Below are 21853 nucleotides of genomic sequence, written 5' to 3'. Positions count from 1 at the left end.
TGCGATCATGCTTAGGCCAATCCAATAGGCATAGGCCTATACAGTTACATTAATTAATTTTACTAATCACATGCATGCTTTTATTGAGGTAATTATTGACAATTTGAATGGAGGTGAATAGGGCTTGTAATGCTTTGCTCACACAGGCTGTCTTTTTTATTCATCTTTATGAAATAATCAACTCTTGTTATATTTCCTTTTTATGCTTTGCTTAAAAAGAATGTAATTATACATACATCAGAATGTAGACACGAGGTAGCCTACATTTCAATGACATTTAATGTTGGCCTATGCCTATAGAAGGAACAATACGCATGGGCCTTTTCCTTGGGTCCTGCCCATCATCTGCTGTTACGTTAACTTCTAAGCACATCAGTTTGCTCACCCGTAAAACGACTCTCCACGATCGATATCTTCATATCCCACCTACCTTTGGTCCCCGGACAGTCATGCTTGCATTGGTGCGGACAGAGACGCATTGACTCGGATACTGCCGACTCAGTGGATGAATCAGATGTCAGTCAAAGGGAAGATGTTGAGAAATGATACATAGAAAATGCTTTAAAATGTACTTTGGAAGCGAAGAGGATGCGGTTGGTTAAGACACGCTTTTCTCCGCATTTGGCGGAAGATGCTGATGTACACCAAGTCCGACCATAAAGGAGTCTACATCTTCTTCCTTTTGACGGCTTATAAGGTAGGTGTCATCAAGAGAATGAAGATCTCTCACTTCTTGCATATTTTGTATTTATCGTCACTAAATATTCCATGTTATTTGGCAATTCGGGAAGAACGTGCGTAAAAAAAACATATGTTCAAGTTTAGGAGATGGTTTGATGTGTCTTCAAATTTTTAAAAGGGATATGTGTATTTCTCTCCCCGACACAGGTAATTGTGAACACAGAGAATGCACACCGGGAACACTGAAATTCCAATGCAGAAATCCTCAGCACTTTTCGGAATGGTGAGTCACCGCCAAACCCCAGTGTATTCAGACTTCACCGGGCTGACTCTCTCCATGTACAGCAGTAAGTCAGACTTCTGCGCCAGACGCATCGGGAACGATGGTTTTGGAACCCAGACCTGCCGGAGCCCACATCACAACCCCAGTCACTGTCCGAGTCCGAAGCGGCTCACCACGCCAGAGGAGCGCTATGGCCCTCAAGAGAAAGGCCATCTGACAGCCAAAGCTACCCGCGCGTGTTTCTCTCTCTCCCCGGAACAAGGTAAAGCTAAACCTATGATTTAACGCGCTCATTGACGCTACTCTGTATCACAGAATGTATTTTAATAATATCTAGATGTTTATAGAAACCATTCGGTTATTTAAATATACTTTCATATGCGTTCTAAATCTAAAGGTATCATACCAATATTGGGGAAAGGAGTAACACAATTACTAACATAATTTGCTAATATTTATGAGAACAGGACAACTATTTTTTAGATTTGTATCAATTAGATCCTCTTATTGTCATTCCTTCCAGTCCTCTGATAATATTTTCAATTATGCCACATATCCATCCGTTTACTGTGAAATGGTGCCAGTTTCTATCTATTTGGCTACATATGGCATCCTTAAGTGCACTGTCGTCTTCATATTTGATCCAGATGTACTGTATATTTAGTTGACAGATCCTGTGTTTGCAGTTGTGGATTCTACTGTTGATAACCCCCTAGTTCATTAAGTGCCAATGTCACTGATGTATAGACCTGGTCTTAATAAAAGAGCATCACAATGAAAGTCATTCCAGTGACACAAAGTGCTGCCACGTGATGTGATTTAAGTGGTAAATGTGGAGTAACTGGCAGAGAATGGAGCACTTTGACTTCCACTCTATGGATTACCAACAGATGGGACTGCAGTGATTTTAGAGGAAGTGCCAAGTTCTGATTGAGGAGGACAGGTGAGGACGTCTCTGGAGTTTATGAGTGGATAACATTTATTAAGGTACAAGGTTAGGTACAAACCAACTTTATTAGAAACTTTATATTTGTAAATTATTTATGTATCCTATTAGCACAAGTTTGTAAATTAATGAGTAAATATTTTTAATAAATTGATTTTAAGAGTAAATGTCCTTTGGTGAATTACCTCAACCACATGAGGTAGTTTCATTTCAACCTCAGCCTTACTGAAAGTAAACATTCCTGGAGGCTTTTCTATAATCTCATTTGTAACCTCCTCACTCAGGTTTATAGAGGAGCATAAATTTTCTTCTACATTTTTTTTTGTGTTGGCTACTGGTATGAAAGCAGTTGTACTTCATAAAGTAGAAGTGGTATGTACTGTAGCAACAAGTAACCTTGTCTGGGACCCCAATGCTTGTCATAGCTCCTATATCTAAAGCCTAAGTTCTAGCTGTCGGCTGACATGATGATGGTGAGTTGTGCAGACAGTTTGATACCCTTCAGTTCATTACACATGCATACTGTTTGTCTCAGAGCTACAGCCCACATGTAGTATTATTTGTACTGTATGTCATGTGTTGAAGAAGGCCTTTCTATTGTTAAAAATTATAGACATTTTCTAATTATATTATTTTGTTTGATATTCCCATTTATTTAATCATAAATATTTTTTTCCTTCACTGCGAATCCTGCCCTGGCCTTGACTAGTCTGCAGCCCCTTTCGAACCCACTGATTGTCTGCTTGTCTGGAAACAACGGTCATACACAGTTGAAGTCGGAAGTTTACATAGACCTTAGCCAAATACATTTAAATTCAGTTTTTCACAATTCCTGACATTTAATCCTAGTAAAAATTCCCTGTCTTAGGTCAGTTAGGATCACCACTTTATTTTAAGAATGGGAAATGTCAGAATAATATTAGAGATAATTATTTCTTTCAGATTTTATTTCTTTCATCACATTTCCAGTGGGTCAGAAGTTTACATACACTCGATTAGTATTTGGTAGCATTGCCTTTAAATTAATTAACTTGGGTCAACTGTTCCGGGTAGCCTTCCACAAGCTTTCCACAATAAATTGGGTGAATTTTGGCCCATTCCTCCTGACAGAGTTGGTGTAACTGAGTCAGGTTTGTAGGCCTCCTTGCTCGCACACACTTTTTCAGTTCTGCCCACACATTTTCTCTGGGGATTGAGGTCAGGGCTTTGTGATGGCCACTCCAATACCTTGACTTTGATGTCCTTAAGCCATTTTCCCCAACTTTGGAAGTATGCTTGGGGTCATTGTCCATTTGGAAGACCCATTTGCGACCAAGTTTCAACTTCCTGACTGATGTCTTGAGATGTTTCTTCAATATATCCACGTAATTCTTCTTCCCAATGATGCCATCTATTTTGTGAAGTTCACCAGTCCCTCCTGCAGCAAAGCACACCCACAACATGATGCTGCCACCCCCGTGCTTCAAGGATGGGATGGTGTTCTTCGGCTTGCAAGCCTCCCCCTTTTTCCTCCAAACATAACGATGGTCATTATGGCCAAACAGTTCTATTTTTGTTTCATCAGACCAGAGGACATTTCTCCCAAAAGTATGATCTTTGTCCCCATGTGCAGTTGCAAGCCGTAGTCTGACTTTTTTATGGCGGTTTTGGAGCAGTGGCTTCTTCCTTGCTGAGCGGCCTTTCAGGTTATGTCGATTTAGGACTCGTTTTACTGTGGATATAGATACTTTTGTACCTGTTTCCTCCAGCATCTTCACAAGGTCATTTGCTGTTGTTCTGGGATTGATTTGCACTTTTCGTGCCAAAGTACTTTCATCTCTAGGAGACAGAACACGTCTTCTTCCTGAGCGGTATGACGGCTGTGTGGTCCCATGGTATTTATACTTGCGTACTATTGTTTGTACAGATGAACGTGGAACCTTCAGGCGTTTGGAAATTGCTCCCAAGGATGAACCACACTTTTTTTTCTGAGGTCTTGGCTGATTTATTTGGATTTTCCCATGATGTCAAGCAAAGAGGCACTGAGTTTGAAGGTAGGTATTGAAATACATCCACAGGTACACCTCCAACTGACTCAAATAATGTCAATTAGGCTATCAGAAGCTTCTAAAGCCATGACATCATTTTCTGGAATTTTCCAAGCTTTTTAAAGGCACAGTCAACTTAGTGTATGTAAACTTCTGACCCACTGGAATTGTGATATAGTGAATTATAAGTAAAATTACTTGTGTCATGCACAAGGTAGATGTCTTAACCGACTTGCCAAAACTATAGTTTGTTAACAAGAAATTTATGTGGGGGGAAAGCCTGTTCTACTTAATGCCTTTGTGACTGCCTCGGCTACTTTACATCCTGTTGAGAAGAGATGATAGTGTGTTGTTGTGCAGGAGAGAGGGAAAGAGGGTGGAGGTAATTACTCGCTCATCCTAATTTATGATGATACAAAATCCCACTTTTATATTAGCAATCATCTTTTCACAAAAAGAGGCTCAAAGGATTTGATTATTGTTTTTCCTAGCCAAACAGGAAACATATGTCTCCAAATGTGTCTCAGCGTTTATGAGGAGGACCGACTCTTCTGAGCTGAGCACCATTGTGTCCTCACCATCGTCTCAGACCAACATGAATCATGACATTGTCTGATTGATGCTTTTGAATTTGTTTTTTTGTTTGGAATGCCATGATTACGGTCTGTGCAGATGAGTTTCCAGGAGATACATTTACAGGCCTTTTCTCATTGTCCTGAAAGTAATACATAGGACTGTTCAATGTTGTGCATTTAGAGATATTGATGAAAGGTAAACATGCCCAAAAAGTAATGCTCTATTTAGATTGTATATTCAAACTAGAAAGGGTAATTTTCCTTAAGAAAAATGCTGTGCTTGCTTCAGCTGTCCAATGTTTGTTTGTGGCAGTGGAGGAATTAAAGATGTTTAATTGTTAGATGCTTTAAAAATTGAGGCTAGCATAGTAGCAGAAGGCTAGCGTAGCAGCAGAAGGCTAGCGTAGCAGCAGAAGGCTAGCGTAGTAGTAGAAGTCTAGCGTAGTATCAAATCAAATGAAATATATTTATAGAGCCGTTTTTATATTAGCTAATGTCACAAAGTGCTATACAGAAACCCAGCCTAAAACCCCAAACAGCAAGCAATGCAGATGTAGAAACCCAGCCTAAAACCCCTAAACAGCAAGCAATGCAGATGTAGAAACCCAGCCTAATACCCCAAACAGCAAGAAATGCAGATGTAGAAACACAGTGGCTAGGAAAAACACCCTAGAAAGGCAGGAACCTAGGAAGAAACTTAGAGAGGAACCAGGCTCTGAGGGGTGGCCAGTCCTCTTCTGGCTGTGCCGGGTGGAGATTATAACAGTACATGGCCAATATGTTCAAACGTTCATAGATGACCAGCAGGGTCAGATAATAATAATCACAGTGGTTGTAGAGAGTGTAACAGATCAGCACCTCAGGAGTAAATGTCATCTGGCTTTTCATAGCCGATCATTCAGAGTTAGACAGCAGGTGCGGTAGAGAGAGAGAGTCGAAAACAGCAGGTCCGGGACAGGGTAGCACGTCCGGTAAACAGATCAGGGTTCCATAGCCGCAGGCAGAACAGTAGAAACTGGAGCAGCAGCACGACCAGGTGGGCTGGGGACAGCAAGGAGTCTGATAGGGTGTGGCGAGGGTTTGATTGGGGGAGTCTCAGCAGTCAAGGTAGTGCTGAGGCATGGTCCTAGGGCTCAGGTCATCCGAGAGAAGAGAGGACTTGAGAGAGAGAAAGAGAATTAGAGGAAGCATACTTAAATTCACACAGGACAGTAAGCAGAAGTACTGACTGTATTATCAATAGTAGCGGAATAAACTCAGCATAAAAAGAAACGTCCTCTCACTGTCAACTGCTTTTATTTTCAGCAAACTCAACATGTGTAAGTATTTGTATGAACATAACAAGATTCAACAACTGAGTCATAAACTGAACAAGTTCCACAGACATGTGACTAACAGAAATGGAATAATGTGTCCCTGAACAAAGGGGGGGGGGGGGGGTCAAAATCAAAAGTAACAGTCAGTATCTGGTGTGGCCACCAGCTGCATTAAGTACTGCAGTGCATCTCCTCACGGACTGCTCCAGATTTGCCAGTTCTTGCTCTGAGATGTTACCCCACTCTTCCACCAAGGCACCTGCAAGTTCCCGGACCTTCTTTTGGGGAATGGCCCTAGCCCTTACCCTCTGATCCAACAGGTCCCAGACGTGCTCAATGGGATTGAGATCCAGGCTCTTCGCTGGCCATGCAAGAACACTGACATTCCTGTCTTGCAGGAAATCACGCACAGATCGAGCTGTATGGCTGGTGGCATTGTCATGCTGGAGGGTCATGTCAGGATGAGCCTGCAGGAATGGTACCATATGAGGGAGGAGGATGTCTTCCCTGTAACGCACAGTGTTGAGATTGCCTGCAATGACGACAAGCTCAGTCCGATGATGCTGTGACACACCGCCCCAGACCATGATGGACCCTCCACCTCCAAATCAATCCTGCTCCAGAGTACAGGCCTCGGTGTAACGTTCATTCCTTCGATGATAAATGCGAATCCAACCATCACCCCTGGTGAGACAAAATTGCAACTCGTCAGTGAAGAGCACTTTTTGCCAGTCCTGTCTGGTCCAGCGACGGTGGGTTTGTGCCTATAGGCAACGTTGTTGCCGGTGATGTCTGGTGAGGACCTGCCTTACAACAGACCTACAAGCCCTCAATCAAGCCTCTCTCAGCCTATTGCAGACAGTCTGAGCACTGATGGAGGGATTGTGCATTCCTGGTGTAACTTGGGCAGTTGTTGTTGCCATCCTGTACCTGTCCTGCAGGTGTGATGTTCGGATGTACCGATCCTGTGCAGGTGTTGTTATATGTGGTCTGCCACTGCGAGGACGATCAGCTGTCCGTCCTGTCTCCCTGTAGCGATGTCTTAGGCGTCTCACAGTAATTTATTGCCCTGGCCACATCTGCAGTGCATTCCTGGTGTAACTCGGGCAGTTGTCCCTTTGCAGCATCAGCATACCTAAGGCACGTTCACGCAGATCAGCAGGGACCCTGGGCATCTTTCTTTTGGTGTTTTTCAGAGTCAGTAGAAAGGCCTTTTAGTGTCCTAAGTTTTCATAACTGTGACCTTAATTGCCACCGTCTGTAAGCTGTTCGACAGGTGCATGTTCATGAATTGTTTATGGTTCATTGAACATACCCTTGTGAATGCCAACAAGGGTTTTGCCACCAAGTACTAAGTCATGTTTTGCAGAGGGGTCAAACTCTTATTTCCCTCATTCAAATGCAAATCAATTTCTAACATTTTTGACATGCGTTTTTCTGGATTTTTTTGTTGTTATTCTGTCTCTCACTGTTCAAATAAACCTACCATTAAAAGTTTAGACTGATCATTTCTTTGTCAGTGGGCAAACATACAAAATCAGCAGGGGATCAAATACTGTTTTCCCTCACTGTAGATAGATAGGAAGAATATATTAACTGACAAATGTGAGTTGATTTCTATAGATTTCTTTCCAGACAAAGGGTTTCCCTCACCAGAGTGTTTTAAGAGGCAACACTGCGAGCCAACTGATACCATAACATATTTCCATGCCTTAAATTCCTCAGAGCCTAATGTAACCAAACGGTCACTTAATGGGGATTTAATCAGAGAACCTGAGATTGGTGCGTCCAATAGAGCCTAATGTAACCAAACGGTCACTTAATGGGGATTTAATCAGAGACCCTGAGATTGGTGCGTTCAATAGAGCCTAATGTAACCAAACGGTCACTTAATGGGGATTTAATCAGAGACCCTGAGATTGGTGCGTTCAATAGAGCCTAATGTAACCAAACGGTCACTTAATGGGGATTTAATCAGAGACCCTGAGATTGGTGCGTTCAATAGAGCCTAATGTAACCAAACGGTCACTTAATGGGGATTTAATCAGAGACCCTGAGATTGGTGCGTTCAATAGAGCCTAATGTAACCAAACGGTCACTTAATGGGGATTTAATCAGAGACCCTGAGATTGGTGCGTTCAATAGAGCCTAATGTAACCAAACGGTCACTTAATGGGGATTTAATCAGAGACCCTGAGATTGGTGCGTTCAATAGAGCCTAATGTAACCAAACGGTCACTTAATGGGGATTTAATCAGAGACCCTGAGATTGGTGCGTTCAATAGAGCCTAATGTAACCAAACGGTCACTTAATGGGGATTTAATCAGAGACCCTGAGATTGGTGCGTTCAATAGAGCCTAATGTAACCAAACGGTCACTTAATGGAGATTTAATCAGAGACCCTGAGATGCCTGAGATTGGTGCGTTCAATAGAGGATCACACATCAGGAAAGATCCATATGGGCACTCGAGGGGAGACCCAGAGTGAGTGTCAGTGTGATAGTGCCAGACCTGAACTGTGTCTGAATCAGTAGTGACACCTTCCTCCCCACTAGCAAAATGGAATGGCCCAGCCGGATTTGATAATATATATGTCTTCGACTGAAGGCCTTATGTCATGAAAGCCGCTAACCGGGTTTAGGGACATTCCTAAGAAAATCTAACTTCAGTACGATGTCTTCTGTATCAAACTTTTAGAAAATGAATTGTAATCAAAAAGTGATGATAATGTTAAACGTTGAAATATATATATTTTTTATTATAGTCTCAGGGGGAAGAAAAGCCACAAGATTTGCATGATATTTAGAACCTTGAATAGAAATGTGTCCCAAATGACACCCCATGGGCCCTGGTCAAAACAAGTGCATTATATAAGGGATAGAGTGTCATTTAGAATGCACCCTGCCTTGGGGCTACTGAACTGTAAATATCAGTGCCCACCAGCAAAGACAATACTTGTCTTGCAACACAGAAAAATATCCTCTTCACTGTACTGTTTAAATTCATGTTTTTTTTTAAGCCTCTATATTTTACCTCATTTGATACTTTAGTAAAGTTTCTCCTGGCTAGGCCAATGTTGCCGGAGTTTCTATGGCAATGTCCCAAATGGCTTATGGGTCCTGGTCAAAAGTAGTGCACTATATAGAAAATAGGGTGCCATTTGGGATGCAGGCCTATGAGCTTATTTGAGGAAAATGTTTGAATTAGAGCAGAGTGCTGGAGTCCCACGCTTTCTCAGATAAATGCAGTGGTCTGTCTGTTGATTCAGCTCGTGAAAAGATGAGTAATCGACTTTGAGCTATAACATTTCACATACACGCACACACACACGCGTGCACGCACGCACACACACTCACACACACACAATATTTGGTTACTCCATCACTCCGCATGAAGTGGCATTGGCACCCATGTTGAATTCCCAATAACTGACTTAGTTTCCTGTGTTTTTCCAAGCAGACGTTTGTGTCCCTTCGAATGAGGAGTAATAATCTGAGTGTTTATGGGAGAAACAGCCAAACGTTCTCAACCTCACTTTTGTTTGCTACTGTATCATAGAGTGACGAACAGTGCTGTTCTACACTACCTCTGGATTCCTGCTCTCTTCTGGGATTGTCTCTAATGTAAAACACCAAGGTTTTGTTTCAAATGACACTCTTTCCCCTGTACAGTGCACTTCTTTTGACCGAGGCCCATTGGCCCAAGTTCTGTTGTGAATGCTGCGTCTGCATTAAACATGAAGATACAGACACAGACACAGATACACACACCGCTGACTCCTTTCCCCAGGATTCCCAACTTCAGCCCACGTCTCTCCCTGTGTGTGACTCGCATGACCTCAGCCGTGAGGCATGGTAAATGTGACGGTGCTGGGTTGGACGTTGGACGGAGGAGTATAATGTTTGCAGCATGTTCCCTTGATTCATGAAGCCGGAGTTGATGATGGCTTTGTTGCGGTATTCCAGTAAAACCTCAGACTGACTTGAGAAAAGGAGAGGCGGGAATGTTCACTGATGGAATGAGAGCACTTCCTTAGTCCTCAGAGAGAGAGAGAGAGAGAGAGACACAGAGAGAGAGAGAGAGAGAGAGAGAGTTGAGAGAGAGAGAGAGAGTTGACAGAGAGAGAGAGACAGAGAGTTGACACAGAGAGAGAGAGAGAGAGAGAGAGTTGACAGAGAGAGAGAGTTGACAGAGAGAGATGACACAGAGAGAGAGACAGAGAGAGAGAGAGAGAGAGAGAGAGAGAGAGAGATGACACAGAGAGAGAGAGAGAGATGACACAGAGAGAGAGAGACACAGAGAGAGAGATGACACAGAGAGAGAGAGAGGACAGAGAGAGAGAGAGAGAGAGCGAGAGAGAGAGAGATGACAGAGAGAGAGAGAGCGATGACACAGACAGACAGACAGACAGACAGACAGACAGACAGACAGACAGACAGACAGAGATAAAGGGAGAGAGAGATACACAGCTAACAGTACATAGCTACTAATAATAACTTCTGATTTCAATTTTGTTTTCACTTACTTTGGCAATCTAAACATATGTTTCCGATGCCAATAAAGCCCCTTTTATTTGAATTGAATTGAGAGAGAGAAATAACTTTTAAAAGGTTTGTAATGAATATGTAGTGAAACACTTTTTACTGTACGATTCATTTCCCAATAGCAGCAGTTCTCTCACCAAGGTTGTGTCTTTGTTCCGTGAGTGAACTAATACAGAATGTGTTGTCTTTTGGTGAATCCTCTCCTTAAAGTTGAAATGTTTTCATTCTTATTCCGTTAGTGTGGTATGACTCTGGCATGTCACACTAACCAAAGGCATCCTGACTTTCCAGAGCCAGAGCACTCTGCCAATGTAACCCCAACAGTCATTCTGAAAAAATATGATCTGGTTTGAATAAGTGTCGAGATATCTTTGGAATACCAGAGGAAATATGCTTTGGACCTCGGTTTAATCGAGGAAAAACAGCATTGGCTCAGATATGTCATCATAAAAGGTATTTTTAGCATGAACCTTGCCATGAGAATCATTTATAACGTTTTACCCACACTTTCCTCCTTTTTTTTCTTGATATGGCGGATTAAATTCCTCCTTTATGTGAAATGCATCTGATTGTTTTGCCTGAACTTCTTCGCTGACTCCTAGCTGAGATGAAAAAGTGATTCACTCTCTCTCGCTCTCCCTCTCTTGCGCTCTCTCCTTTTCTCTCTCTCTCTATCTCTCTCTCTTGCTCTCTCCCTCCCTCTTTCTCTCTCTGCCTCTCTCTCTCTCTCTCTCTCTCTCTCTCTTGCTCTCTCTCTCCCTCCCTCTCTCTCTCTCTTGCACTCTCTCTGCCTCTCTCTCTCTTGCGCTCTCTCTCCCTCTCTCTCTGCCTCTCCATCTCTCTAGCTCTCTCTCTTCTTCTCCTTCCTCTCTCTTTCTCCTCCTCTCTGCCCCTCTCCCTCCTCTCTATGCCAGGGTAGGCATGCCACAGCTAACTACACATCCATAAAGCCTGTATTACTCATGCATTTTCAGACGGCAGCGACTGCGTCTGCCCGATCTCGCTGTGTATGACTTAGCTCACGGGTGGCTTTTTCATTTACATCAGGGCTGTGGCACTTGCTGTTCTTGGCTCACCGCTGTCTTGTTTCATCAAAGAAAAATCCGCTGGCAGTTGGATGGCTGTCCGCCGCTGTGCTGCCCTGGGCTGCGCTAGCTATCAGAGGCCCACGGAGGATGGATGGGTCAAAGGCTGACATCCTGCCGCACAGCATTGTGGGACAGAGATGTGGCCTTCAGGGCCTTGTTTCACTTGACCTTAGACCCTCCTCCCTGGGACAAGTCATACAGAACCTGAAGAGTACTGTTGTTAGTTGGTGGTCGGTCTCAGTATCTACTATTGAACATGGGGCTTTGTAACCAGCTAGTGCTGCTCTTGTGCCCCAGAATGAGCCTCTATACAGCCTAAGCTTTACCTGCAGTTACTGGTACTGTATTAGCACATTTTACAGCAAGAAAAAGTATGGCCTGTAGCTTTTGAAGCCGAACCTATTGCCAAAAACAAGTGAGGAAAGAGCATATAGCTGCAAAACTGAACTCAATCTCCATTCCAGTGCATAATACAGTAACAGTACAGACTCTCTTGTGGTTAGTGTCTGAAACCAACGGCCCTAGTTTTTACAAGGCTGGGCATGTCACCGACTAAGCCATGCAGGCTTCATCTGAGTGGTCAAAAACAGAACGGGTAAACATGATTCTTGCAGAGCTGTTTTATGCCTTCATTAGTGAAGGGGAGAAATTAGCCAAAAGGCTAAATTTTATCCTCTCTGTTGTTCGTCTGTACGTCGGTGCCAGGAAGCTGCCATGGGGCAGTGCCCACTAAGCGGACAACGCAATTGGCTGGCCCGGCCCCAGAGGACTATTGAAAGACATTATAAAGTCTAATAGTGCAGTTTATATATTTTATTACTGCTCGTTAATAAAAGCCCAGCGTTCTAGAATAATTAGTTATTCTCTAGTCCTTGGCAATTCAATCCAGTCTTCCTGCAACATTAAATGACACTCCCAAGCTTCTCCCTGCCTGAACTAATAACCGCACATGAGCAAGCACTGAATTAATTTTGTTTAGAGAAAATAACACTTTGGCTCTTTTGCAATGCTTGTGAATGATGTGGGCCATCATCCATCCTGAACCAGAGAAATACAAGATGTATTACTTTACCTTGCTACTTTTGACTTGTACGTTCAGGAGACTGAAGATAGAGTTACCGTTTGGTCATATCCTTTATTTAAACAGTTGACATGTAATGAGTGACAGTGTCTTACCCTCATCAAAGAAGAAAATAAGCCTGTGCTTTAATTCTTACTGAACACTGTACTTCCTCCTTTACGGTGCTGTGCAGTGTGAGTATGACGTTTGCATCTCTGTTTTGTCCGTCTGTCAACATGTGTTTGGGGCAAAGGTTTTGGATTACTTTGTTGCTCTCTCCAGTTTAAGAACAGTGTAGTTCACTTTGACAAGTTGTTTGGGACCACACCAAGGCTACAACGTTGTCTCTGCCAAAGTGTCAATCCAACCGATGATGCTGCTGTATAAAGACAACAGGCTCTATTCTAATCAAAACGGGTTACAGGTCTCCGAGGAAAAACGAAAACAACATTATTCTCCAAGAGAGCATGTTTGAATTAATGTGATGCCCAGTTTCTATTCGCTTCTCATAGTGGAGACTGGTTTATTTATTTAATGAATCCAAATGCAATCTTGCATTGCTCACTCCCTCGTAGTCTCGCGAGAGGAATTTTATTGTTTGACTTCCACCCGTTTTACTCATATAGAGTCCAATGGCAAGACTGTCACGTAAAATAGTAAAAGCTAGAATAATGAAAAGGTGTATAACTTTATAAAAGTGGAGTATAACTGTATAGAAGTAGAGTATAACTGTACAGAAGTAGAATATAACTGTATAGAAGTAGAGTATAACTTTATAGAAGTAGAGTATAACTGTATAGAAGTAGAGTATAACTGTACAGAAGTAGAGTATAACTGTATAGAATTAGAGTATAACTGTATAGAAGTAGAGTATAACTGTATAGAAGTAGAGTATAACTGTATAGAAGTAGAGTATAACTGTACAGAAGTAGAGTATAACTGTATAGAATTAGAGTATAACTGTATAGAAGTAGAGTATAACTGTATAGAAGTAGAGTATAACTGTATAGAAGTAGAGTATAACTGTATAGAAGTAGAATATAACTGTATAGAAGTAGAGTATAACTGTATAGAAGTAGAGTATAACTGTATAGAAGTAGAGTATAACTGTATAGAAGTAGAGTATAACTGTATAGAAGTAGAGTATAACTGTATAGAAGTAGAGTATAACTGTATAGAAGTAGAGTATAACTGTACAGAAGTAGAGTATAACTGTATAGAATTAGAGTATAACTGTATAGAAGTAGAGTATAACTGTATAGAAGTAGAGTATAACTGTATAGAAGTAGAGTATAACTGTATAGAAGTAGAATATAACTGTATAGAAGTAGAGTATAACTGTATAGAAGTAGAGTATAACTGTATAGAAGTAGAGTATAACTGTATAGAAGTAGAGTATAACTGTATAGAAGTAGAGTATAACTGTATAGAAGTAGAGTATAACTGTATAGAAGTAGAGTATAACTGTATAGAAGTAGAGTATAATTGTATAGAAGTAGAGTATAACTGTATAAAAGTGAGGTATAACTGTATAAAAGTGGAGTGCAACTGGGAAGTGGGGTGACTGCCGGCTCTATCCAGGTTAATCGTCCAGTAGTGTTGAACTGGGACTGGGAGACAACTGGCAGCCCGGCCAGATGAACACTGGGGTTGTGTCCCAAATGGCACCCTATTCCATATATAGTGCCCTATGGGCCCTGGTCAAAACTAGTGCACTATAAAGGGAATAGCGTGCCTTTTGGGACGCAGCCTGCGATGTTAATACAGTTTGGGGGCTCCATGCCAATGCTGTAATCTTCTGGTAGGCTCTGGGTTATTTAGACATACTTCAGTTAGATTTGAGACTCCGTACAGGAGGGTTAATATTGAAGTAGGGGAGAGATGCCACAACTTGATCATCCACTTTAAATAAGAAGGTTCTGATTCTGTCTGTCAGATGTTGTTTCTATGTTAGTGCTCTGTAGGCTTCTAACCAAACTCACTTGGGTGTTAAAACAAGACTGGAGATCATGACTTCGGATTTGTTTTGCTTTTACACCGACGTTGCCGACTTTTCTCCCGGCGATGTGGGCCTGATCTCACCCTCTGGAGTTGGAAACCACATCTCACAGACGAGCTGCGTTCTCATTCCAGAAGTTTCCACTGGAACAGGAGAGGCATCATCATATCACTCATCTGTTTGGCTCCCTCTACTTACTCCGTCTCAGTAAGGGAGGGCTCTAGGGCTGATGGTGCATTTCTATGTCATCAATTTCTATCTGACACAACCTTCCCGGCCAATGGAAAGTGTTTTATAAGGGATGAGTAAGATAAAAGCTGCTATATCATTCAACTTCTGTGATTGATATCGAAGATAAACTTCATATATGGTGAACCTCATTGGAATCCATGATGACGTCGTAGTGTTCTTGGTACATATGTGTTTGGGTGGAGTTGCGTCACGCAGAGTAACCCTGTGTTGGTTTTGCATCACCTCCTCATTTACATGGTAAGCGTTTCCCCCAAGGCTCAGCAATCCGTTTAAACTTTTTGAAAAAAAAGGTGCTATCTATAACCTAAAAGGGTTCTTCGGCTGTCCCCACAGGAGAACCCGTTGAAAAACCCTTTTTGGTTCCAGGTTGAACCCTCTTTGTTCCAAGTAGAACCCTTTTGGGTTCCGTGTAAAACCCTTTCCACAAATTTGGTCTATATGGAACCCAAAAGGGGCCTACCTGGAACGAAATAGGGTTCTCCTATGGGGATAGCCGAAGAACCCTTTTAGGTTATAGATAGCACCTTTTTTGTGCATTAAAGAGCACAGCATTGCACTCTCTGTTTCCTGCGTCCACACCCACGACACCCGGAGCGTTACACAGCCGAAGAACCTTTTGTTACCCTATTTTTCTCCTTAATGCAAACATCATGTAAGACACTTGGGGTTTCTAAGGGGGTTACAGTGTTGGCAGTTACAGGAGAGAGCTGGGTTTAACGTGTGTATGGAGCAGAGCTGTGGTAAGAACATGAGACAGACATGTACATGAATACCGAATGTGACCAGAGTGATGTGCGTGTAGGTGTGTGTGTGTGTGTGTGTGTAAAATTCTGGACTGGTTTGTGTGTGTGTCAACCACAGCCTTATATTGCCTTGTGTGTGTCTGTGTCTCTGTATTTCAGTGTGTGTGCGTTTGTGCCCTACTCCCATCACTCCTGAAAATAACCACAGTATATAAATCTGCTGTGAAAAAGAAACAAGCCAAAGTTTGTGCAGAAACTGAGCCTTCCTCTGGAACAATAAGTCTCAGTCTCTCTCTGTTAAAACCAAAACACTGCTGTATTCCCTGTGAAACTCAATTGAAATTGTATCCAGTTGTCAAACATGATTGTACATGTAGCTCTATTTGTCACAATTACCGTACCGACATAATAATACTGATCGGTTGAAAACGGATCATTTTCTGAAAATAGATTTTTGTCAAACAGGTGTTGATTCTAATCATGTTTTCATACTGTTTTCCTTCACTTGTCCATCAGATCCCAAGTGACATTATGAAGCATTGTAAGATTCATGAGTGGTAAAGCTGCTTCTAAACATTCTGATAAACTGGGTGGTTCTAGCCCTTAATGCTGATTGGATGAAAGCCGTGGTATATCACAGGTATGACAAAACATGTATTTTTTACTGTTCTAATTACATCTGTAAGAAGTTTATAAAAGCAATAAGGCACCTCAGGGGGTTTTCTTATATGGCCAATATACCATAGCTAAGGGCTGTATCCAGGCACTCTATGTTGCGTCTGTCTTTCTGTCTGTCTTTCTCTCTGTCTGTCTCTCTGTCTCTCTTTCTCTCTGTCTGTCTTTCTGTCTGTCTTTCTCTCTGTCTGTCTTTCTGTCTGTCTTTCTCTCTGTCTGTCTCTCTGTCTCTCTTTCTCTCTGTCTGTCTTTCTGTCTGTCTTTCTCTCTGTCTGTCTTTCTGTCTGTCTTTCTCTCTGTCTGTCTCTCTGTCTCTCTTTCTCTCTGTCTGTCTTTCTGTCTGTCTTTCTCTCTGTCTGTCTTTCTGTCTGTCTTTCTCTCTGTCTGTCTCTCTGTCTCTCTTTCTCTCTGTCTGTCTCTCTGTCTCTCTTTCTCTCTGTCTGTCTCTCTGTCTCTCTTTCTCTCTGTCTGTCTCTCTGTCTCTCTTTCTCTCTGTCTGTCTTTCTCTTTGTCTGTCTATCTGTCAGTCTGTCTTCCTCTCTCTCTCTCTCAATTAATTTCAATTTAAGGGGCTTAATTGGCATGGAAAACACATGTTAACATTGCCAAAGCAAGTGAAGTAGATAATAAACAAAAGTGAAATAAACAAAAATTCATTTTTTTGTTAATTCTTTCCAATGTGTCAAGTAATGATCTTTTTGTTTTCTCATGAAGGTTTGGGAATAGCTTCCTTTTAGGTGGTTGTACAATTTAACCGCTCTTTTCTGGATTTTGATCATTGCGGGCCTAATTCTGCTCTGCATTCGTTATTTGGTGTTTGACGTTGTACGTGGAGGATATTTTTGCAGAATTCTGCATGCTGAGTCTCAATTTGGTGTTTGTCCCATTTTGTGAATTCTTGGTTGGTGAGCGGACCCCAGACCTCACAACCATAAAGGACAATGGGTTCTATAACTGATTCAAGTATTTTTAGCCAGATCCTAATTGGTATGTCAAATGTTATGTTCATTTTTATGGCATAGAAGGCCCTTCTTGCCTTGTCTCTCAGCTCGTTCACAACTTTGTGGTAGTTACCTGTGGCACTGATGTTTAGGCTGAAGTATGTATAGTTTTTTTGTGTGCTCTAAGGCATTGGTGTCTAGATGGAATTTGTATTTGTGGTCCTGGCAACTGGACCTTTTTTGGAACACCATTATTTTTGTCTTACTGAGATTTACTGTCAGGGCCCAGGTCTGACAGAATCTGTGCAGATGATATAGGTGCTGCTTTCTCTCTCTCTGTCTCTCTTTCTTTCTTTGTCTTTCTCTTTATCTGTCTTCTTCTCTGTCTGTCTGTCTTCCTTTCTATCTGTCAGGCTGTCTGTCTGTCTCTCTCTCTCTCTCTCTCTCTCTCTCTGTCTCTCAATTCGATTCAAAGGGCTTTATTGTCATGGGAAACATATGCCAACGTTGCCAAAGCAAGTGAAATAGATAATACATTGAAGTGAAATAAACAATAAAAATTCAAGTAAACATTACACTCACAAAAGCTCTCTCTATTTCTGTGTGTGTGTGTGTGTGTGTGTGTGTGTGTGTGTGTGTGTGTGTGTGTGTGTGTGTGTGTGTGAAAGCGAGAGAGATAAAAAATAAAGAGAAAGGTAGAGATCCAAAAAGGAAGAGGAAATGAACTAAATCACAACTTAAAGTGATTCTCTTTTCTCTGAGGTGCTGAACTGAATATCACACACCTGGAATGATGTATATAAACCCTTGATTGCTGATGCTATGTATTGGCCAATGAGAGGCTTTGAAGCCACCGGTCGGCCTTATTGGCTCTCCCCAGAAGAAGCAGCCCTCTATAGAAATGAATAGAATTCTACAGTATTTCAATTACATTTTTGAAGGAGAAAATATATCCAAATGTATTTAAGCATTTTGTTGTTATTGTTGTTGGAGTGGGTACAGTAACATTAGAACTATAAATGTTGTTATATATTTTATTTTATTTGAATGTTTAGCTCACATAATATATTGAAAGTATGCATTAAGGTGTCTGTAATAGAATAAATGTGGCAAAACAAATTTAGACCTTAATAAATGCATTTCTATAGCTTCCAAAATAGTGCCAAGATGGAGGCACGGTGGCTTCAAAACAATGGTGGGGAAGGGCCAAGATGAAGGCATGGTGGCTTCAAAACAATGGTGGTAGCTTTGAAACAGGGCCCTGTGTAGTCCTCTAGTGTATACATAAATCGTTGGTGCTCAGAGCAGGATGTTCTGCTCTTGTCTCTAAACTCACATTAACAGAGCTTTGTTCACCGATCCCAAACATCAGCCAACGTCACTCAACTCAACTGGTTGATACTGTAGCAACGGAACACAACGCAATGCTACAGTCATCCCAACCGGTTCCCAATATTTACAAGCAAGTCCAAATCTGTGAGAGAATTCGATTGAACACAGATGGCAGGAAATTCCTCTGAAATGACAGTTGCCAAACTCGACCGCAAAACATGAGAGAAACCCTGAGAATAGCAGACGTGCCTGGTCACATCGTATCGATCTCCTTCTTTAAGCTAGCGGCTCACTCCACCGTCTGCCATTGATTACCGTTTGACATGAGTGAAGATTTATAGGACTTCTGTAAAACAAGTAATTGATTTGCAGCAATTATTGTATATTTTTTAATGGTTTCGGAAGAAATGAACGAATGTTTAGGCCACTACGTGGAAGAACGTGGAGTCAGGGGGAAAATTCCCTCGCTAGGTCCGACCGCGGTCCAAACTATAGGTTGAATTTAAGGGGCGGTAATTACATTTGAAAATGATCAGTTTGTTACCTAGACAGTACATAACCCTTCTGTAATTCTCTGAGGGGATGATCGTTATTAACAAAAGGTTAAAACCAGATGTTAGCACGACGAACGAGAGACAGAATCATATTTCACTTCCTATTTTTGTTATGATTGTTTTAGTGCATGAGAAATAATGGAATGATTCTTTGTGAATATGATACGTTCAAAGCATGAATTGTAATTGCTTTGGCTTTGATGTATCCGGCTAGGGTTGAGACAGAATGCCCATTGAGTAGGCCCTATTGAGTAGTCACAGTGATTAGGGAATGACTTTGTCCTATAATGTTTGGGTAAGAATTAGTTCTTTATTGAAAAATACACCAGTTGCTTTGACAGCAGAGGCAGGAGAGGGGAAGCTTGTATTTTGATTTGATTATTTGTGTTGTTTCATGTCGCCATTTTCCATGCACTCGGATGTCAGAGAGTACAGTAAACTGAAACGTACGAACATAGGAACACAATCCCCCAGACTCACAATTTAAGACTAATGACAGATAAACAGTCACAGACAACCCTGTTCCTTAGTGTTGGTCTACAGTCCAGTCCAGTACATGCTCTGTAACAATGTCACAGTATAGTGCCTGAACAATTCTTCTTCTTTATTGGCCTAGCTACATGAGTGAGATGGCAGAGTCCATTCAGGAAATAAAATAAAACACTGAGCGATATGGTCAAACACCAATCACAAATCAACTATTGTGAATCCAATCAATCAATATAATTTTTCTTTGGGAAGGCGGCCAAGAGGCCTGCTGGGATAAATGGCCACATTTTCTTCATGGTTCTCCTTTATTGGGCCCTCCATAGTGGCACTGAAGGCGCAAGAGTATCAGAAGTCTTAATAACGCCACAGAATAAATAAAAGAGGGCCCCTGCACTTTTCCACTGTGTAAACCTGTGTTGAGTTTCAAACCACACATACCTAAGGAAGTGAGCGATACGATTCTCCTGTTTTATCATGGGGGGAGTTCTCTCTCACCAAAGACTCTGCTCTGAGCTCCACACACACACACACACACACACACACACACACACACACACACACACACACACACACACACACACACACACACACACACACACACACACACACACACACACACACACACACACACACACACACACACACACACACACACACACACACACACACACACACACACACACACACACCACTGGCTTCCTCAGGCCCCTGCAGTAACCTGAGAGGGATGGTCCAGCAGACATATATCATCTCACATCAAACAGCGCCTCATAATATAGGCAGGGGGAGGTGGAGGGGGCACCGGTCTGTGTCCAGTACTCATCTGATGCCAAACTCAGGAAGGACCCATGGTGAGCCACTGCTTGAGAAATGATGGCATGACGTAGGAACCCTGGTGTTTCTGGGGGTTGAGGCGCTGTGGGGCCTATGAAAAAGTGAAACGGTACCGAATGACACCAACGGAAACACATTCAATCTTGCGCGGTGGGGGGTTAATATACAGGCTATTTATACAGACAGCGGTGCAGTGCCGGGAAAGACAGGGCCACCATCAAAGAACTTTATGAGCAAATATATTCTCACTGTGTAAGCATTTGGATGTCCAGGCATTAAAGCCCTCCATGTTTTTTGTTCTCTTGTTTAATGGCTGTAATAAGAAGCCTTTTATTATGAATTCTTTACCACCAGATGCTGTGTGAGTCAGGTCCCAGTATAGAGGAGAGCAGGGTAGGTTGAGCATATTTTTTACATTCAGCATCACTCCATCAAGGGAAATATAATATTATTTCCATCAAAGACATACTGTATATTTCAGGGTGCTGTGTATCCATGGAAATAATCAGAATTAATGTAAACATTACAGTTTTGAAAACATAGCTTGTCCAAAAAAAGTGATTTCTTGGCACAACTAACCCAGGGTATGGGGTAAGTTAAGCAGCCTACACATTTCTATACTGAATTAAATATGACCACTACCTTTTTAAAACCATGTCAATCTTTATTTCCCAAACACAATTAAACAGTCACAATCACTTTTTTTTTTTGTATTTTAATGATTTTAAGCTTCTTTTAACACAGGCTTAACACCTAACAAACACTTTACACATTTAATATAGGCCAGGCCCTGTTGTTACCTCATATCCCATCGATAAAGCATTACATCTGGGAAGAAAATACTTCCATTTGCTTAACTTTCCATCGGCTCAACCATTGGCTCAACTTACCCCAAGGCAAACATTTAGACTATATTAGCCCACACAGCTACAAGGAGGCACTTTCATTCTAGATTTAGGACGATTTAGGACCTCATATTGAAGCTTATAGAGACCCCAACTGATGTATAGAACAAACTTAAAATGATCTACTTTGGTTTAGATAGAAGCATCATGAAACCAGAAACACAATAAATTCATTTGACTTGGTGAAAATCAGTTTTTTTACCTAACTTGCTTACCATTTTTTTCATGTGGTTTCTTCCTTCACAGACTCCATAAAATGATGACCGCTTCCTAAATATTTGGTCAAATAACACATTTTGTGTCTGGTTTCCGAGAAACAAGGGTGGCTCATCTCATCACTTTGGCTCAACTTGCCCCACTCTCCCCTACTGAGATTAAACCTGGGCTGCTTCCCATTACTGGGCTGCTTCTCCTATTTCCCAATCTCCTCACCTTTTTGTTTATCTGACAGGAAAACATACCAACAAGTCTACGACTGGGCAAAGTAGAACATTCTTTTGGACATTTTTGTCGGCCATCTTGCTTTAAACTACAGTGCCTTTGGAAAGTATTCACTCCTTGACTTTTTCCACATTTTGTTATGTTACAGCCTTATTCTAAAAAAAATG

The 21853-nt window shown here is 41.7% G+C and overlaps 1 protein-coding gene across 1 annotated transcript in view; it reads left to right on the top strand.

Moving 5' to 3' along the window:
* The first annotated feature begins 447 nt into the window (after nucleotides 1-447).
* The window catches only part of LOC139421902 (zinc finger protein GLIS1-like), a 149688-nt gene continuing 128282 nt past the window's right edge, over nucleotides 448-21853 (top strand). The window contains exons 1-2 of the mRNA XM_071173071.1: nucleotides 448-697; nucleotides 889-1226. Coding sequence (XP_071029172.1) covers nucleotides 908-1226 — 319 coding nt within the window. The 5' untranslated portion in view covers nucleotides 448-697; nucleotides 889-907. The remainder of the gene's footprint in view (nucleotides 698-888; nucleotides 1227-21853) is intronic.

The sequence above is a fragment of the Oncorhynchus clarkii genome, chromosome 1, assembly GCF_045791955.1.
Source record: "Oncorhynchus clarkii lewisi isolate Uvic-CL-2024 chromosome 1, UVic_Ocla_1.0, whole genome shotgun sequence".
Classification (NCBI taxonomy): Eukaryota; Metazoa; Chordata; class Actinopteri; order Salmoniformes; family Salmonidae; genus Oncorhynchus; species Oncorhynchus clarkii.
Note: the sequence above shows the minus strand (reverse complement) of the source record. Positions and strands in the feature narration are given on the sequence as shown.